Consider the following 19,879-nt stretch of genomic DNA (forward strand, 5'->3'; position numbering starts at 1 on the left):
GTATTTTTTTATTATGATATGCATGAGATAGGATGCATGTATCACCTATTAAGATGCTTGCAATGTGATGCATGTACTATCTATTAGGATGCATGAGATAGGGGTGTATATACTATCTTATTATTTTCATTTTTTTTAAATAATAAAAATATATGAAAATGCAAAAGATGAAACAACATTCAAACTTAAAGTTCTTTTTTTTTCTTTTTTTTAGGAAAAGGAAAAATTCAAGAACACACATTTTTTATCACACATAATAACTAGGATTCGAATATTTTTCCCTTTTTCATTAATTTTTATTTTGCCAATAAACAAAGAATTTAAGAAAAACTTTTTTATTTTTGAAAGATTTTGTTTATTATTTTTTATGTTTGTTGGATAATGCTAAATAAAATTCTTCATTTTATTTTAAAGTGTTTTCTAAAAATGCAAATTTTGTATAACCACCAAATGAATGAACTACATGTCAAAAACTTTTTTCTTTTCTTTTTTTTTTAAGAAAATGCTTTTCTTTTATTATTTTTTTTTTCCAAATTTTAAATTTACTTGAGCCATTAGTGTCCCTAAATGCATATTGTATTGGAGTTTCCTAATTTAAGGTAATTTTTACAAAAAAGGTCGGCAAGGCTATACCTAAAGTAGGTACCCTAAAGTTCACGATATGCTGATGGAGATTTATATGTCTAAAGGTTCATAAATTATTCCTCACTAGCATCCACATAAGACTAGTAAGGCACTATGATTTTCACCCATTATAGGCTATGAACGAAAAAGATTCAATTTGAGTTGGAGTATTTTACTTATCATTGCGGAGGTTATCACCTCATAAGAGCATAGGTACTCTACTCCCTCCTAAAATATATATAGCCTGGGTATACAACTCATGCATGATATGAATGTGCCGTGTGTGAATGAGGGAGTATAACATTGAAAACCTAATCTTAAATACCTTACAATCTATCAAGAATAATATATAAAAACATAAATAATGAATGAATAAATGACATAATTAAAATAAAATGCATGTAAATTTTTATTACTATTGTTATTTAAAATCAAGAAAATTAATGTTAAATGCCAATTAAGATTGCTAAATCAAAATTAAAGATAACAGCTTATTAATTTTTGGCCTAACTTTCTAAAAAAAATGATGTCCTCAGTGGAGTCACCAATCTGTTATAACGATTTTTTGAGCCGCTAGACAAATTTGAAAACAAAAAAAGGAGTCATTACCAATCTTTTCTGACTAGGTGCGATTGACTACCTATTAAAACTTATCTATTTAATAAAATTTTAAAATTAATTAAAATTTAATAAAAAGATGATTTTTTGGGTCTGTGAAACAGTTTGTGTTCAAGAGTTAGTTATGCGTGAAGAAGGATTAACACCCCCAAAATGCCTGTTTAAAATGATACTAATTAATTATGTGTTATCATTTAATTATGACTAAAATTATCTTAATTTTTTATTTAAAATTTAATTTTCCTAATTTTTTATTGTAAAAAAACATATTTTTATTTAATTATTTTTTTAGTATTTTTAGTTGGAAAAAAAATTAAGAACCTTATTTATTGAAAAATTTTTGAAAATATTTCAATATTTTAGCAATATTAAAATGAATTTTCTCACCTAAAGATATCTTAAAAATCACTACTCGAAATTTTAAAAAATTTCATCATCGGTGATTCATATTTATCTTTAAAATCAATATTATAAAGTATGTAATAAAATATGATAACTATAATTTAATATTTATAATATTTTTAAAAATTTTCATTTCTTATTGTATTTATTAAAAAAAAACAAGAAATCTTTATAAAAAATTATTCTAAATGCTCTAATACATTGGCAGCATTTTAGATAAATTTTTTTACTTAGAGATTTTTAAAGAATAACTATTCGAATTTCCTTTAAATCTTATCTTTAGAGATTTTTGTTTACTTTTATAAAAATTATTAATATCTAAAAGTCATATAATAATATAATTATCTATAAATAAGTTTATTTCCTAAAAAAATACATATTCTTGTAATTATTTTATATTTTTATCTTTCTTTTAAGAAAATTATTCAAATTAAAAAAAATAAAAATCTTTGTATTGAAAAGAGTTTATAAACATCCTAATCCTTTAGTAATTTTTAGAAGTCTTTTCTCACTTAAGGAATTCTTAGGAATTAGTACTCAGATTTCTCAGAGTCTCATCATTGAAAACTTTCATTTAATTTTATTTGCATTACATTGATGATGAAATAAATATAATTACACCAAATTAAATTAAAATTACAATTTTAACAATTTAACATGTTTTGTCAAAAACAAATTTATTATCAACAACTCAAAGTAATTGAATATAGATTTATTCAAAAATATGAAAGAAAAATAAATAAATAAATAAACAATAAACTAAATAATTTAAATTGGATTTACCATAATTTGGGTCCTAAACCCAATTTATTGAAGGAGCTTCAAAATACGTGGGTTGAGGCTTGGGTTTTGTCTATGGCCTGGTCTAGACATGGATCTAATGGGTGAAGGCCGTGGATAGTGAATCAAGTTAGGTATTGGTCCAATAGATCTGGTTTATGGGTCAGATTGACTTATTAGTTGGGGTTTGACTTGCCAGGTGCCTTTTTTTTTTTTTAGCTATAAATCCTTAATTTTTTTATTTCATTTCCAACCTTTTCTTTTAAAAATTTTTTTTATCTTTAAAGAAAACCTAAAAGCCTTTTTTTACCCAGTTTTCGGTGCTTTAGGGTTATCACCGTTATGGCACATTTGATGATGATAATTACTCTTTTTTTTTTGGTCATTGCTATTTTTTTTTCTTTTTTTCATTCCCTTCTCCTTCTTTTCTCCCATTTTCTTTTCTAGTTTGGCAGTCTAAGCCAAGCTATTGTCTTTTTTTTTTTCTTTCTTTTTTTTTTTCCTTTTTCTCCCTTTCTTTTTTTTTTTAAAAAAATTGAAACTGATTTTTTTTTTGTTTCATAGGATATGCTCAGCGCTTTAGTTCTTCCTTAGGGGAAAGATAGTGATTTTGATTTTTTTTTATTTTTGGTTGTGACAAAGGGAAGTGGGATTTTTTGTGAGCCTAAGATTTTTTTTTTGGTGTTTTATGTAAGTGGCGATGATCATTGGTTGAGGGAGGGAAATGTTAGGCAGTAGAGGAGTGCCTCTGCGATTGGTTGTAGAGAGGCTAGTTTCTGAGTGATTTCGGCCTAGTGGAAGCATTGGGGGGATTGGAGTGGCTTGGTCATGTGTTTAAGTGAGGGGCTATTGGTAGGTTTTAAAGGGAGTGCAAGGAAGGCTGGGTGTGTGTGTGTGTGTAACAAGTTTTTTTGGATAGGGTTGGTGGTTTGAGAAAAAATAAGGATTGGTGGGGCTGTTGGTTGGATGGATTTGGGGTCTTTAAAAAGATGCTGGGGCTTATGTTGGGGTTTTGGTATGGAACTAAGTTGAAGGCATGAGTTTGTGGTGAAATGTTGGTGTTTGAAACAAGGATAATGTGGGTGTTGTTGCTTGAGGGTTACCTTGGTTGAATATGGGAATGACTGTTGCGTGCACTATGGATGGAGCTAATAAGTGTAGGGGTGAAGGCTGAGGCAAGGCTGGGTATGCGCTAGGACTGAGGATAGGTGATGGAGGTGAGTTTTGGGTTTTTTGGTTGGTGGTTGATGAATGGGGTATTAGGATTGGGCTTTCTAGAGCTAAGTGTAGGCACTGATGTGTTGAATAGGGTTGGAGCTTAGGTTTTGGTGCTAGTGCTGGGGTTGGATGAAGGGCTGAGACTAGGGTCGAGGGTGGCTTATCTTATAGAGAAAAGGGATCCCCCTTCTAGTTTTTTCATCCTTAGTTTTTATCTAGTCCTTTGTAATAACAATCCAAAATTTTCAGTATGCAAAATAGTGGAGCTAAAGATCCTCAAAATTTCAAAAATTTGGCCTATTGTGGCAGTAAATTGTCAGCCACTTTCTCTTTTTGTTTTTAATTAATTTTTTGTTATTTTTCATTTTTAATTAATTCAATAAATAAGAACAATAACAAAAATAAAACAACGATAAAAATAAATTTGGATTTTGAAGCTTAATTTGGATTTAAAATTGAAATTTGTGCCATTATCGGGCCTTTAAGCCCAAATAGAATTTGATTTGATTAATATGAGATAAGCTCTAAATGAGTGAAATTAATTAAAACACTTAAATTGGCCGAAATTGAACTATTCAAATCAAGTATAAAATCAAACAAAGCTAAATCAATTCTAATTAAATTAGGATGAACTTCAAATTATGTAAATGAATTTGAGAACGATTAATTCGGGACAAACCTAAATGTGCTTAATATAATTAAATCCAATTAAGTTAGTCAAAATTGAAATGTTAAAATCAAATTTAAAAATCAAAGAAATTCGAGTCAGGCCAGACAAAATTTGGTGTTTACAACAATTATTCTTCTAATACATTGGATAAATTAAACCATTTTAGTCCTTTTAAGATATTTAAAGACATTTTTAATGATTCTCTATTAATAAGTTGTACTAAACTTATTATCTTGTATAATTTATAAAAAGAAAGATTATACTCAAATCTTACAATACTATGACGATAATTTTTATTTCTTTTACTTAAAATTTATAAGAAAGTATCACTCCACCATGTGCAAATATGCATTCTTCTATTAAAGAATATCCTATTCAATATCAACATTTATATTTTAATTAATTTGTCATTTCATTTACTTTTTCATTATTTGGTAGTTTTTTTTTTGTAATAATAAGAGACTTTCAAGTCCACTCTTAGTGAAAGATAACTTGTAAATATTATATATCTCAATATTTCATTTTTATAAAAGTTTCAAAACTTTTATTTTAACTCAATATGAGAGTAAGCATTAATAAGTGTGATGCCAAATATAATCACCCTCAAAATTATATTTTTTAGTAAAATCATGCTTTCTATTATCTCTTTTTGAGACTTTCATGCCATTTCTTGGATACTTATAAATTTTTTATCATGGACACTTAAACAATATCTAACACGGTTCATGTCATCAACAACAACCATATATATTTTCTTGTATAACCACACAATAACATAAAGTTTGTATTCAAATTATAAATACATGAAAATTTTCATCTAACAAATAAAATGTATTTTAACTAGTTATAATGAATTATTTAACTTCTCTAATTGAATTAAAAGCTATCTTAGATAATATATTTATTTCTTATTGAAACAATATTATATAAATTAAATAATATAAATCATGTATTATTCTCTTGTCAATAAAATGCAATTATAGAATATGGACCATAAAATATGATTTTATGATAAGAACACATATACTTTCTTCTTTTTTAAAAAGATTTATAAATTCACCAATTCTTTTTTGCCTTAAAATAATTCTAAAATATATTATGATTTTGATTTGATGATCATGGTCTTACCAAAATATAACAATGGTATAAAAGATTCATAACCAAAACTTGCAAGTACTCCATGTCCATTTTATGCTTATGACCATTTCATGCCTTAATTAAGAAAATCCACATATGACATACCATAAAATCATGAATTATAAATTAAGTCATTTAATTTAGAATAAAAAATTTAGGAGAATAGTCAATAAAGAAGCAAAATTCAATAAGATTCAAGGTCTCTTATGAATTATTAATCATCAATTATTTTAGTAGAATATAAAAGACTATAATAGTAGTATGAAAATCTGTCTTTGCCTGAGCATCAAATACAATAACAATATGCCTTAGAAAAAGCAAGAAAGCCAATGCTAGTACTTATGATCAAGCATTAACACATTAGATTAGTAGTTTTCATTTTTCTTCATCATAATGGAATACTAAAGTAATTGTGATTAATTTATAGAATACATTACAAAATGTAAATATGTGGAATTGTGTATAAGGTACAATTACCAAGTACCAACTCAATTTGTTGATGGTTTTTTCTGATGTATTAGTTGAAGAGAATGAAGCGAGGTTGAGGGGAAAGACAACTGTAAGCATAGCCATGGGATGCTAGATCTGAGGTGTACTCTAACGCTCAATTCAGTACATTGCTTGAGGTGTGTTTAGGAAACACGATAAAAAAAGTGAAAAATGATGAAGTGTAGAAGAAGAAGCCTCAAGAGAGAGAAAGAGACAGAGACATAGTAACAGGCTTAGTTTTCCTTAGTTACCTTGCATACTTGATTTTTTTTGTTTTTTTTTACCTCTAGTCTGTGGCTAAGAATGATGATCTAACCAAAATATAGAATATGGACCATAAAATATGATTTTATGATAAGAACACATATACTTTCTTCTTTTTAAAAAGATTTATAAATTCACCAATTCTTTTTTGCCTTAAAATAATTCTAAAATATATTATGATTTTGATTTGATGATCATGGTCTTACCAAAATATAACAATGATATAAAAGATTCATAACCAAAACTTGCAAGTACTCCATGTCCATTTTATGCTTATGACCATTTCATGCCTTAATTAAGAAAATCCACATATGACATACCATAAAATCATGAATTATAAATTAAGTCATTTAATTTAGAATAAAAAATTTAAGAGAATAGTCAATAAAGAAACAAAATTCAATAAGATTCAAGGTCTCTTATGAATTATTAATCATCAATTATTTTAGTAGAATATAAAAGATTATAATAGTAGTATGAAAATCTGTCTTTGCCTGAGCATCAAATACAATAACAATATGCCTAAAAAAAAGCAAGAAAGCCAATGCTAGTACTTTTGATCAAGCATTAACACATTAGATTAGAAGTTTTCATTTTTCTTCATCATAATGGAATACTAAAGTAATTGTGATTAATTTATAGAATACATTACAAAATGTAAATATGTGGAATTGTGTATAAGGTACAATTACCAAGTACCAACTCAATTTGTTGATGATTTTTTCTGATGTATTAGTTGAAGAGAATGAAGCGAGGTTAAAGGGAAAGATAACTGTAAGCATAGCCATGGGATGCTAGATCTGAGGTGTACTCTAACGCTCAATTCAGTACATTGCTTGAGGTGTGTTTAGGAAACACGATAAAGAAAATGAAAAATGATGAAGTGTAGAAGAAGAAGCCTCAAGAGAGAGAAAGAGACAGAGACATAGTAATAGGCTTAGTTTTCCTTAGTTACCTTGCATACCTGATTTTTTTTTGTTTTTTTTACCTCTAGTCTGTGGCCAAGAATGATGATCTAACCAAAATAATTGACTGTTGAAAGGATGTCTGTGTGAAGCTTAAGGATGGTCCACGTGAATAGATGAAAATTGTATTTAATGATCCTATGTAAATGTGGATTACATTCAATACAAAAAAATAAAAAATTAATGACAATTTTTTAAATAACGTTTTATTTATAAACATCGTTAAATTTCATAATTTTATAAAGGTCACAGCATTTTTTATTAAAATGCCATGAAATTTTCTAATAGCAACATTTGTACGACAAACGCCAAAAAAACAAGAATTAACAATGTTTATACATAAAACGTCACTGTATCAAATACTTTAAAGGCATTTTCTATATTACAAAATTTAATGACGTTTTCTAAAATAAACGCCACAAAATTTTCTCCATTCCCCGCCTTTTTCTCTCTGACGCAAACTTTTCCCCTTTCTCAAATCTCCTCGTCTTCTCTCTTTCTCAAATCTCATTCTCCTTTCCCTTAAACTTTTTCCCTTTCTCAAATCTTCTTTCCCTTTTTGTGTTTTCCTTTTCAAACTAGCACCCAATCCTCGTCGCATCTAGTTCCTCATCACAATTTTTGAGAAATGTGGTTCCACTGCTAATAACTTGAAGTGGAAGGTGAAGCTTGGTTATGTTGATTGCGATTCTGAGAAGGTATTGTTTAAATATAATTTTACTTGGAAGAGCTGCAGTTCTAATCGACTTATTTACAAATTTGGAATTAGAAATTTGTGCAGTTGGTTTTTTCTTTAATTTCTTTGTGGTTTGAACTTGATATTGCAAGGTTATGAATAGTGTTTCAACAAAAAAACCCCTAATTTCTTTGGTCATCTAGGTTATGACCAAAAGAAACCCTAATTTTAGAAGCCCTAAATCATTCCCAATACCTAGTCATTTTACTAATCGTCCATTGTCAGTGATCAAGGAACCAAATAGGCCCTTCGGATTTTCTCATTGTTATTTTTCTTAAATTATTTATATAAATAATAAATATCTCTTAGTGCCTTTTTTCCTTTGATATGGCTGTGGTTGAAGTTTGTCGGGAATAATCTTTGGAGGGATAGTGTTTTCTTGCTGTTTTATGTTTGGATAATAATCTCATTTGGTTATTTTGTTTTTTAGTTCATGTGATTTTGGACTTTTTCTGTGAAGCATTTCAGACTTTCGATCTTGACTCGATGAGCCATGACTCATGAATAAAGACCCGATCATCGAAGTCTGTGGCTTTTATGTGAGCTAAGAAATCCAATCTTAATGGATTTTTATTGAATCCATTTAGATATTCTCCTGTTTTCAATTTTGTGCTTGATACTGCATGGCTTTTATACATCAGTATTTGAAATTCTCTCAGGCATAAGCTCAGGTGCATTTGTCTGTGCGACCTTAGCGGCTTGTTTCCTCCCGACTGGTTCCACTCTTTAGGTTTTTATTGAGCCTTCTCTAGAACCTCTTGACTATACCTTTGCTGATTGTTGCATCTTAAAATTTTTGCTACAAGTTTTCTTTTTTTTACCTTTTCAAGCTGCTACATTTGTATCAATGCTTGCAGTAGTGTACATGAGAATAATTTGATGTAATTGTGTTATTACTAATGTTTGAAATGACTAATAAAGTTTTAATATCAGTATATCATTTTCCTAAGCAGTAGTTGTTGCTCTCTTCAAGAGTCTTGCAAAGGTTGGGTTGATATCTTCATCAATGGTATGACTTCCCTTCAAAATTTGAAATTATGACCTTTACCAAATAGAAACTTGAGATAAGTTTTTTGATCTCATGATCCAAATATACATAGCTAAAAATGAAAAAATCAATGATTTAGAAGCAAACTCAAAGAAATGAAGCAAACTAAAACAAAAAAATTAATAGGGTAGTAAAGCAATAGCATGAAAATAAATTAAAAAAAATTTAAAACACTTGATTCAAGTAACAAGTGCCTCCTAGGTGAATGCTCAACCTAGAAGCAACCTTGTACCATCCTTATCAACCCCCCAAACAGCCATGAAAAATCAAAGAAACAACAACCTAAAGCAAACATCAAAATCTGGAAACGGGGTTCTGGAGAACATCTGATTAAAATTCGGTTTCCCCTCTCATTTGATAGTGTTTGATCTCCAAATTTTTTGTGGAAGTAACTAACTAATATATGAACATGCACATAAATTTGCAAAAGCATTGGACATCATTTAGAACTTGAAATTTAACCAAAACCGTAGCAAAACAAAATCTGGAATTTCAGCTTGGAAAACAGAATAGCTCCTACCAAATCTTAGATCTAGCTCAAAATATATGGAATTTTGCTTTCAAATTTTATAGAACCTTAGATAACTCATAGATGAACAAGTACTAAAAAGCTTGATACAAATTGAAACCAAATTGAGCTTGAAAAATAACAAAAACTAAAACAAAATAAAATTTTGAAAACAGAATAACATTCTGGAAACAGATTTTCAAAAAAATTAAATTTGCTAGCTCAATTAGAACTATTTGATCATGAGGAAGCACTATAAATCAAGCTGAAAAGTAGAGGAACAACATATAAAAAGCTCATGATTTGTTGAAACTGAAATCAACTTGAAAATTAATTAAACAGTAGCCAGCATCAAACCTGGAAACTCAAAAACTTTGTTGAATAGAAATTGAAATTGCAAGCTTAAATGGAAAATGTTTGCTTAAAGGAACCAAAGAAGAGCTAAATAACAAGTAAAGGAATGTAAAAGAAACTTAAAATAAATTTAAATCAAAAGGAAAAATAAAGCACAAAGATTGAACAGCCAAGAACATAGCAGTTATGGAGTTACCAGCACTTGGAGTTCCAACCAGAAAAAAAATGCTGAGGCATGTATGAAGGGGCTCTCTTTTATAGCTGAATGAAAGCTTTTTTAATGTTTTAACCCAGCTTTAAATGATGCAATCTCAACCTTCAAAAATGCCAAGTCAGCTAAGGGATATTTTGGAAGATAGACAGTTGCCCATAACCGTTTCTGCACTAGCTGAAATTTTCAGCTAGCTTCCTCTCCCATGTGTTGCTTGTTTTGTCAGTCAAATGATGTGTATTATTACATTCCTGTTTGAGTTGAGTTTTCATCTATCTAAAGTCTTCAAAAGTTGCATTTTGAGCTGTCCAAAATGACCAAACACTAGTTGGCAGCAAATCTTGACAAAGTTGGCAACATTTTTGGTTCAACTTGGTGTAAGTCTTTTTCATCCAAAATTTGAGCAAGAAAATTTGTAGCATATGGGGATTTTTTGTGCATAAGCAGCTGGCCTTTTCCTTTCTTTCTTTTTTTTTTTTATCATGTGCGTTTGCTTGGAATAGCTTACTTATTACATCAAAGACTTTGGAACCCATGTGCGCACTGCCAGCATCTTTTTCTTAGTTGCAGCAGGTGTTAACTTTGAGATGCTATGCTAGCTGTGTTTTCTTCCTTTTGCAGCCCATGTGATGACATCCTAAGTGGACCTATGATAATTCTATAAAAAATAAAATTATCAAATAGCAGTTGAAAATTTATGATGCTTGCTTAACTTTGTGAATGGTAATACTGACTAGTTTTCTGATGCTTTTTGATATCAAATATTGAGAGATATAATACCAAACATTGATCAAAAGAGAGGTACAGCTGCATTCCTGCTAGAGGTATGTCATGAATCTGGAACTGAAAAATGTCATCCCATATTATTTATCTAACCATTTACCTTTTGAAAAAATTATGCTTTAAAATTTTCTTGATTGGAATAATGTTCTTTTGGCAGGTGATAGAGTATGTCCAATATTTACAAGAAAGGGTTCAAAAATATGAGGTTTCATACCAGAGATGGAGTTTTGAGCCCACAAAAATCAAAAGTCATGGGTATGTTTTTATATTGAATGGGTTTTGTCTTTGAGGTTTAAATAAAATGTTTTTTTTTTTTTTTGTGGCTTAAGCAGTTAATTTGCGATTTAAAAGGCATGCTTATGATGATTTGTATATATCCTCTTCATTAAGCTATTAGGTATTCCATGGATTTTTTTTTTTTTCAGATGGGAAATTCAATTTCATTAGGCTTGTTAAGAATAAAATTGCTTAAAATCTTTTATAGGCATAAAATCTTTGGAGGAGCAGAAAATTGCTTAAGCAATATTTTTTCATACGTTTATGGAATCTTTTGCACTAGTTTCTTAGCTGTAAGGGTTTATTATTCAATCTATAAGAAAAAACTTGTGGATCAACGAACCATTTGCTATGATATTTATGTCAAAAGTCTTAGTTCCTATTGATTGAAAATTACTTTCTGTGTGTTTTGTTCACTCCTTAAAATTGCCTTTTATTGTAGAATAGCAAGTCAACCAGCCATAAACAATGTAAAGCCTTTGACAGTGCAGATCCAAGGATAGCCTGTTGCTCAGAAGAGTGGCTGTTGCGTTTCCTAAAAACTTAACGATGTATTAGGAAGTCCTCTTTCTTTTGCAATATGCTACCTCTCATGACTTGTAAGATTACATGTAACTCATTAATGGCAAATTTATTTGTTCTGGTTTGTTCCTACACACTTGTTCACGTGAAAGGCTTATGCAATGTATAATTGTTGATTTAACAATAATGTTATTTGCTTTCTCATACCAAGTGTTCTTTAAGTGTGGCTATTACTATGTTTGAAAATGAAAAAATTGGTGTTTGTATTTAAGTATTTAAATATTTATAATATCTTGTTTATAAATTTAAATTCGTTTTTATTTCTTTCAATAATTTTATTTAATTATAGTAATAAATATTGAAAGAAATAAAAAAAAAAAAATTTCTTAATTTAGTGACATTTATAGTGAAAAGCCTGTTAAATTTCTTAATTAACAGCATTTGTGTAAAAAACGCTGTTAAATTTAGTGTTATTTGTAATGAAAAACATTGTTAAATTACAAAATTATCGACATTTGTGTCGAAAAATGCTACTAACTTTAACGGTATTTTTTGACATAAACATTATTAATTTCTGTAATTTAGTGACGTTTGTGTGTAAAAACGTTGCTAAATTTAACAGTATTTTTTGATACAAAATGTTATTATTTTCCCAAACATAGGTATAACCAATGCCCTTAATTATGTTTCTAGCAAACGTCGTAAATCATTTAATGGTATTTATAAACTTGCTAAATATGAAAAAAAATGTCATTAAAAACCTATTATTTTGTAATGATTTAATGATCTTCGAGTGGCATTTGATGATCTAGAGCAAGTTGGTGGCCCATTGGTCAATTCTGAAATGGTTACCTTGACAAGCCATTAGTAAGACCTCGAGTAGGACTTTCCTTTGTTAGGTGGCGAACTGTCTCCTTAGAGTAGGTGATATGGTTATTTGGGCATGCCTTGCATGGGCAACCCAGGGGCCTTGATGCATTGACTAGATCTCTAGTCTTTGACTGTTTAACTTAGGCCTAACAATTGTCACCCAGGTTTGAGGGCTACTATAAAGTGACCATCCTCAAACTGTTGTCTAAAGTGTAAAAAGATGAATCAATGAAGATTTAAGCAACAATGCTTTGGAATGGGCTATTTTATGTATTAGTGGGCGTGATATGATGATGTGTCCTAATGAGAGTGCGATAGGGATCTATTATTAATGTGTCATGCTGGGAAACCATGATTGTCTTTGGGTAAATCAGAGAATTGGTATAATCACAAGGACCAATAGGTGAAGACTTAGAAACAATTTTATGTGAAGATTTCTAGTACTTATCTATAGAGAGCACATGATCAAAATACGTCTAATAAGGAGGTGTATTATACGTGCCCGTGTTTCTAATAGAAATAGCTAGACAGCTACATGTCATATTATGGATGGAAGGCTATCAAATATACTTAGTGGGTGTATTTTTTGAAAATGCACTATTTTTATGACTATTGATTCGGTGTGTTTTCTCGATATGTATCGATTTTTAATGGAACAAGTGAAGAGATTTGAGAGATTTGAAGAGGAAGTTAATTCATGCATATTTCTAATGAGGTGGTTTAAAAAGCATGTTTAGGTAATTAATTTTGAAGGTAGGTAAAAGGATATTAATAGGAATCACTTCATATTTCCTCATGGAACAATGGGAATGGCTTATAGTTATGTTGTTTCAAGAGTATAAATAGAGGACTTAGGTCCTTGAGTTCCTCACTTTTGCTTGTTGGTTATGGAAAAACCTTTTTTTTTTTTTTGTATTCCATTTTCAATAGAGAATAAACCCAACATAATGGATTTTAAGCAGTGAGATTATACTTCTTTAGTCTGTGTGAATTGAGTTAGAATGTGCAACCATTATCTCATGTAGTGAATAGAGTTAAGCCATAGGATACTAGAAAATAATATAGGTTTATGTTGTGAACTAAACTTTTGTTCATTCGGATGAAATTCCAAGCTTAATGAATTTCACAGGATACATCAGGATAGAATTTTGAACTTAAGGTTGTAGTGCTTTAACTAACCTTAAAGATTGCATGAAGAGTGAATTTGTGAAGGGAAGCGTTGATTTAGAGATACTACAAGATCAAAATAAAATAACAGATAGAATAACTTGTCAAAAATAACAAGTAGATGTACCTTGCCATAAAACCATTGAATTATTTTGAGAAATTTGGTGTGATAGCCAAAGAGATGTTGAATGAAGAGATAGAGGTGCTAAGGGCTCACTGAGCATATTGGCTGGAGTTTTAATGCAAGAAATAGAGGTGCTAGGGCATATTGAGTGCGTTGGCATAGAGCCTTAACTTAAGAAATAGAGGTGCTACAAGCACGTTGAGTGTGTTGGCATAAAGCCTTAACACAAAAAATAAATATGCTAGGAGCATGTTAAGCGTGTTGGTGTGGAGCCTTAATGCAAGAAATAAAAGTGCTAGGGGCACGATGCGCATGTTGGTAGGAAGTGGGGATTATGTTAACCCATATGCTTAACGTAAATAATGGCCTGCAAGGCACGTCAGCAAGAAGTGAGAATTATGTTAACCTATATGCCTTAATGTAAATAATGATGCACAAGGTGCATTCAGCATGTCATGGCTATCATTCTCACAGATGACGCCATTTATTGATGGTTTTTTCTAATGTCTTAGCTAAGGAGAAGGAAGTGAGGTTGAAGGGAAGACAATTATAATCTATAGCTAGAAAGCACGATCAAGGGGTGAGCTCTAATGCTTAAGTCAATACATTGCCTGAGGTGTGTTTAGGAGACACGATAAGGAGGTTAGAAGATGGTAATGTGTGTAGGGGGAAGCTCCAAGAGAGATAAAAGTGATAGGCTTAGTTCTCTTTAGTTACTTTGCATACCTTGTTTTTTTTCACTTTTTGTCTGTGGCCAATAATGATGATTTGATCAAGATGATTGACAGTTGAGATGATGTCTATGTGAAACTCGAGAAAGGTCCATATGTGAATGGATGGGAATTGCATTTAATGATCCTAGACAGGTGTGGGCTACATTTAATGGTCCAAGGTAAGTTAGTGGCTTATTGGTCAGTTCTAAAATGACTAGTCATTAGTGAGGCCTCGGAGGGCCCTTCCTTTGGAAGGTGGCAAACCATCTCTGTAAGGTAGGTGATGTGGCTGTTTGAACGTGCCTTATTTGGGTGACCTGAGGCCCTTAATGTGTTGACCAGAGCTTTGGTCATTGACTGTTTGATTTAAACATAACACAATGATCATGAGTAGCATAAAATAAAATAGAAAATCATGAAATTAGAAGGTGTGTTTAATCCAAGAACTTATTTATCCATCCACGCCAACCGGATTAACTAGACTCTAGTTGAATTTGGGCATATATTTTTAGGTTTAGTTTCAATCCCGTCTGATTAAATTATTTTGTATTAATAAATATTTAAAAAATAAATTATCAATATAAAAATATTATTTTACTTTCATAATAAAATAATAATGCTTGGTTTTTAAAGAGAAACTAGATATTTGGGCCCTTTAAAAAAAAAAATGAAAGGCTAGATAGAATTGATCTTATTTATTAGCATATCTACAAGTAATAGAAGTAAGTATATTTACAATTAATATAATTACAATAATATTTGAAAGACAAAACTAATGCAAAATGTATGAAAAATATTTAGAAGTCACAATGCATGAAAAATACAATGTGAAGTATACATTTTGGATTTTCTTACTACTAAAATTTTTTAAAATTAATTCAAATTTCAGTTCTATACATTATATTAATGTGACATCTGACATGGTGAGAATGCCATTACCACACTGAAATCAAAACATCCAAATAGGTGGCCAATTCAATTAATTTTCATTTGAGAGTTGAATTTTATCGTACTGGTGGTATGGTAAGATCCATACCTACTCTTAATGAATGTTCATGTGATGTTTACATTTATGGTAGTAGTATCTATACATTTAGTGGGGATGAATGCTTATGAAGCCAAGCAATAGTATTGCCTTTAGATGATGGAAAGTGATAGTTGTAGGGGGTTAGAACATGGATAAGAATATTTTGAGAAATTAAGGAAAGGTTTGAAGTCGTGTACCAATGTCACTTGTATTGCAATTTTATTTGTCCTCTTAACTTGATTAATTGATAAATAATATGATTTTAAACGACAAACATTAAGGATGATCAATTGTGTTTTGTATTAACAAAATAAACTCATTAAAAATATTAATGCATGAGAAAAACCGAGTGTTAATTGGAGGGTGAAGGCAAGTGGGTGTAAGATGTGATTTTTCTTGAATTTAGAAGGGATACGTGGACTTAATTTATGTTATTCTATTAGTGTTTAAAGATAATTTACTATATTTGTGCACTAATTATATCTTGTATTTAAACATTTGATTTACTAATTGATATATGATCACCTCTCAAAAGAACAATTTTGAATTTCTCAAAACCTATACATTTCTTGCTATAATGTACCATTTGACTAAATAGTACCAATAAAAAGAACTGCACCTACAAAATTATCGATGGTGATTTTTTTTAGGGTAAATTATATATATACCCCCTGTAGTTAAACGCACCCTGCACCCTGAATTGTTTTTTTGAGTCATTTTGTTAGTATTCATTGATGTTGTTAATGTCTAAGTCATATTTTTTGTTGCCTTCTCCTCTCCTTCCTCTCAACTTTTGCTTTTCGTTTCTTAAACTTAAATTAGCTAAAACTGAATAAGCTTGCCGATGGAGCTTTTGCTTCATTGTTGTGGCTTTGATGATGATGGTTGCTAAATTTATCATGGACATGGTTCTTGTTGTTGCTGCAAGTGCTGCTTCTGATATTGCTGTCGCTTTTGCTACCATTGCGGCTAATTTTATCAGGTTTTTGGTTATCTAACAAGTAGGAAGGGTGAAACTATCCAATAAATTTGTAAAGGACTATGGAGATACTGGGAGGTGTGAAAAAAGATGGAGAAGAAGCAAGTGGCCATGAAAGAAAATGTCATCTACTAAAGACAAATTGATTGCAATTGAAGGTGGGCTTTTGGTTTTATCAGGGATTGTATTAGAGTAAGAGTGGATAGAGATTATGAGGGAAAACTCATGAGAAGGAGAGGAAGATGCAGATGCCAAAAGATGTGAAGCAGGGGATATTGATGACTGCTACTTATCTGTTGAACCTTCTATTTTGCCTTCTTCATGCTTATGATAAAGTATATAAAACAATTATTGAAGTAATTTTTCATTAATTTTTTCATTGATTTTTTCCCTAAAAAAAGTCAATAGCTTTTTGTCCAAAAATCAATAGCTTTGTCTAAAAACTTTTCTTCCCATTTTTCCACTTATTTTTTCCACTTCAAAATTTGTAAGTTTTTTTCTTTTTTTTTTTTCTAAAAATTCCTATCTTTTCATGGGATTTTGATGTATCTTGGTTTTTCAAATTCTGGATTTTCAACATTTTACTTCAAAAATAGTTATTGTGGTTTCTATGCTTTTAGGATTTTTATAAAAGCCCTAACCTCCTAAATCTATGTTTCATGGTTTTCTTTGAATAGGTATTGAGTTTTTAGGGTTTGAAGATTGTAAATTTCATCAATGGTGCTTTAGCAAGTAATTGTAAGTGTGGTAGTAATGAGTATTTCTATTCCAATTTTAGTTACAAAAATGAAGCCCCATGTTCAAATTTTTTAGATTTTCAACTTTCTAAAAAGTCTAGAGGGAATGGGGGATTACCAAAAAAGGGAAGTGCTTTTTGTGGAAGATGATGAGGAGAAAGAAAAAAATGTGGTGTGTATAGATTACCAAAACTTTTGAGAAAAAAATAAGGTATAAGGAGATAAGTTGGCACGGGGGGGAGGGGGAAGATAAGGGTTTAGGTGTTAATGGTATCATTGAATACTAATAAAATAACATGAAAAAATAACTCTAGATGGCTATGTGTTACATTTCAAACTTTAAAGAGCAATGTCAAATCACATTTAACCAAAAAATATATATAATTTACCCTTTTTTCTACGTACATCCTTAGCTTCATTATTTTCACTTGGATCTCAACTTGGGTGCCATTAACAATAGTGGTTTTCCCCAGCTAACGCATTTACTTCCATTGCAATTAGAATTGGTCTTATCCATATCTGAATGATGATCAATATCGACCTTAGGTTCTGTTTAATAAACTAAAAAATTAAGTGCTGAAAAGTAAAGTACTAAATTCAAATTATAAAAGCTGTTCGATATTTTACTGATAATTAAATGTTGAATATAAATATATTGTTTGGTTATTGTAAAATATTTAATTTTGAAAATTTATAATTTTACATTTTTATCTTTATTTTCATTACACATAATAAAGTAGCACTTTTAGGGAATATTAGTTCAACAAAATTTAAAAGAAAAATTTACTGAATGTTTTATTTTTGAATTAAATGATAAGTCTTTATCTACTTATCTTATTCAACGCTTTCGATTGAAAATTTTCTACTAAGTGGATTTTAAAATGTATTATCAAGCACATTAAAAAAAATTAAATTATTAAAATTTTCATTTTAAATACATTAAAAATTTTAAATGCGTTATCGAACAGGTTGTTTAGTTTTAGTTACATCCATATCCTGGTAAAAGGTGAAAGAATGAATTAGGTACATGATTTCTAATATTTATTTGGAAATTTATGAAAGGAGATGAAAATATAAACCTAAGATATCTTAACCCTCTTAAAAGAAAAAAAAATGTATATAGTTCACAATTATACTGTTGCATAATTATACAGTTCATAATTACATGCAACATATTAAATTAATATGACATCAATGAACCACACAACAGAAGAATTTTGTTAGGTAAAAAAAGAAAGAAAGAAAGCCAATAAATAATTAGTAGATCCTCAAATAAATTTCAATTGCAGAATGGGAAGTACTTAAAATTTCAATATCCTAGTAGTTGAAAAGTTAGAAAATTTTAATATTTTTATAAACAAACTATCATTGAATTCCATCTACCTATGGAAATCTTATTTTAATAGTAGTTGAAAAATTAGAAAATTTTAATATTTTTATACACAAACTATCATTGAATTCCATCTACCTATCGAAATCTTATTTTAATGCTGTACCTCGACAAGAAAAGGAAATGCCAGTGCCGTGGTGTCAGAAAACTATAGCACATAATTATTTCAAAAGTTGGGAGGATGTCAAAAGAAGTGACATAATGCAAGTGGGTCATCGAAATAAAATGATATTAATGCCAAGTCAAGCTTTGGAAGTATCGAGACTGTTAATTTTGAACTTCGCTTCATGGTGCATTTTTTATCGGTCTTTATTGGATATAAGAATTTGTTATTCATGTACATGGAGTGACTCTATTCTCTCATCTATCTTATCAATACCCTTTGATTATTCTTTGAAATTAAATTTTGATAATGATTTATTTGAATAACTTTATAAAATTTAGAGTGTATTTATTCATAGATTGAGCAATTTGACCTAGTCTGACAAGTGAAGTTTTAGACATAATTTTTAAGCTACAATCAACTGAGTGTGTTTGGTCAAACTTTAGAAATATTGAGATTGTTAATTTTGAACTTTTCTTCATGGTAGTTTGCTTTTTCTCCTTCGCTCTTTATTGGATATAGGAATTTGTCATTCTTGTACATAGAGTGACTCTACTCTCTTATCTATCTTATCAATACCCTTTGATTATTCTTTGAAATTAAATTTTGATAATGATTTATTTGAATAACTTTATAAAATTTAGAGTGTATTTATTCATAAATTGAGCAGCTTGACCTGGTCCGACAAGTGAAGTTTTAGACATAACTTTTAAGTTCCAATCAAGTTTGAATATTATTTTATTAATAAAAATATTTTTATATAAATTTTTTTAAAATTATGTTAAAAATATTAATATCCAAAATATATTTTTAATGTAATGTTCCTAAAGAATAGATCTAAGTAAATCGAACTAAGCATTTAAAAATATCAACAAAATCTAATTCAATTCAAGTTTTGGACAATTCTAATTTGAATTTTCAGAAAAAAAAAAAAGAAAAGAAATATAAAGTTTAATTAAAAATAGAATTCAATTTGATACAAAAAATAGTGAATTTTAAACTTTTGAACTACAAATAAAAATCAAACCCAATACAAGAAAAGCCGAACCAAACTCGAGTCAGTTTTTTTTAGCTTCATTATTTTCTCCTCCTTTTGGGTTACATTCATGAATCATGATTAAAGCTTAACCTACTCAATTTAATGCTTTTGAATCTTTAAGCAAG

The 19,879-nt window shown here is 29.5% G+C and overlaps 1 protein-coding gene across 8 annotated transcripts; it reads left to right on the forward strand.

Annotated features, from left to right (window-relative positions):
• The first annotated feature begins 7,550 nt into the window (after nucleotides 1-7,550).
• LOC111312236 (transcription factor BIM2-like) lies at nucleotides 7,551-11,811 on the forward strand. 8 transcript variants are annotated; one of them, XR_016343795.1, is made up of 5 exons: nucleotides 7,551-7,865; nucleotides 8,334-8,912; nucleotides 10,794-10,848; nucleotides 10,965-11,062; nucleotides 11,526-11,811. XR_016343795.1 is itself a non-coding variant. In XM_089764325.1 (4 exons), exons 1-4 carry the CDS (start codon nucleotides 7,843-7,845, stop codon nucleotides 11,628-11,630), a joined length of 276 nt encoding a protein of 91 aa, XP_089620451.1. In that variant the 5' UTR covers nucleotides 7,553-7,842; the 3' UTR covers nucleotides 11,631-11,811. The 8 variants fall into 8 exon arrangements, 2 of the variants coding, with proteins under 2 accessions (XP_089620451.1, XP_089620453.1); XR_016343796.1 differs by having other exon boundaries at nucleotides 8,364-8,912; XR_016343799.1 differs by having other exon boundaries at nucleotides 7,553-7,865; nucleotides 8,857-8,912.
• The last annotated feature ends 8,068 nt before the right edge of the window (nucleotides 11,812-19,879 follow it).

Source organism: Durio zibethinus, chromosome 1, assembly GCF_047325235.1.
Source record: "Durio zibethinus cultivar Kanyao isolate XHJ-2024 chromosome 1, ASM4732523v1, whole genome shotgun sequence".
Lineage (NCBI taxonomy): Eukaryota > Viridiplantae > Streptophyta > Magnoliopsida > Malvales > Malvaceae > Durio > Durio zibethinus.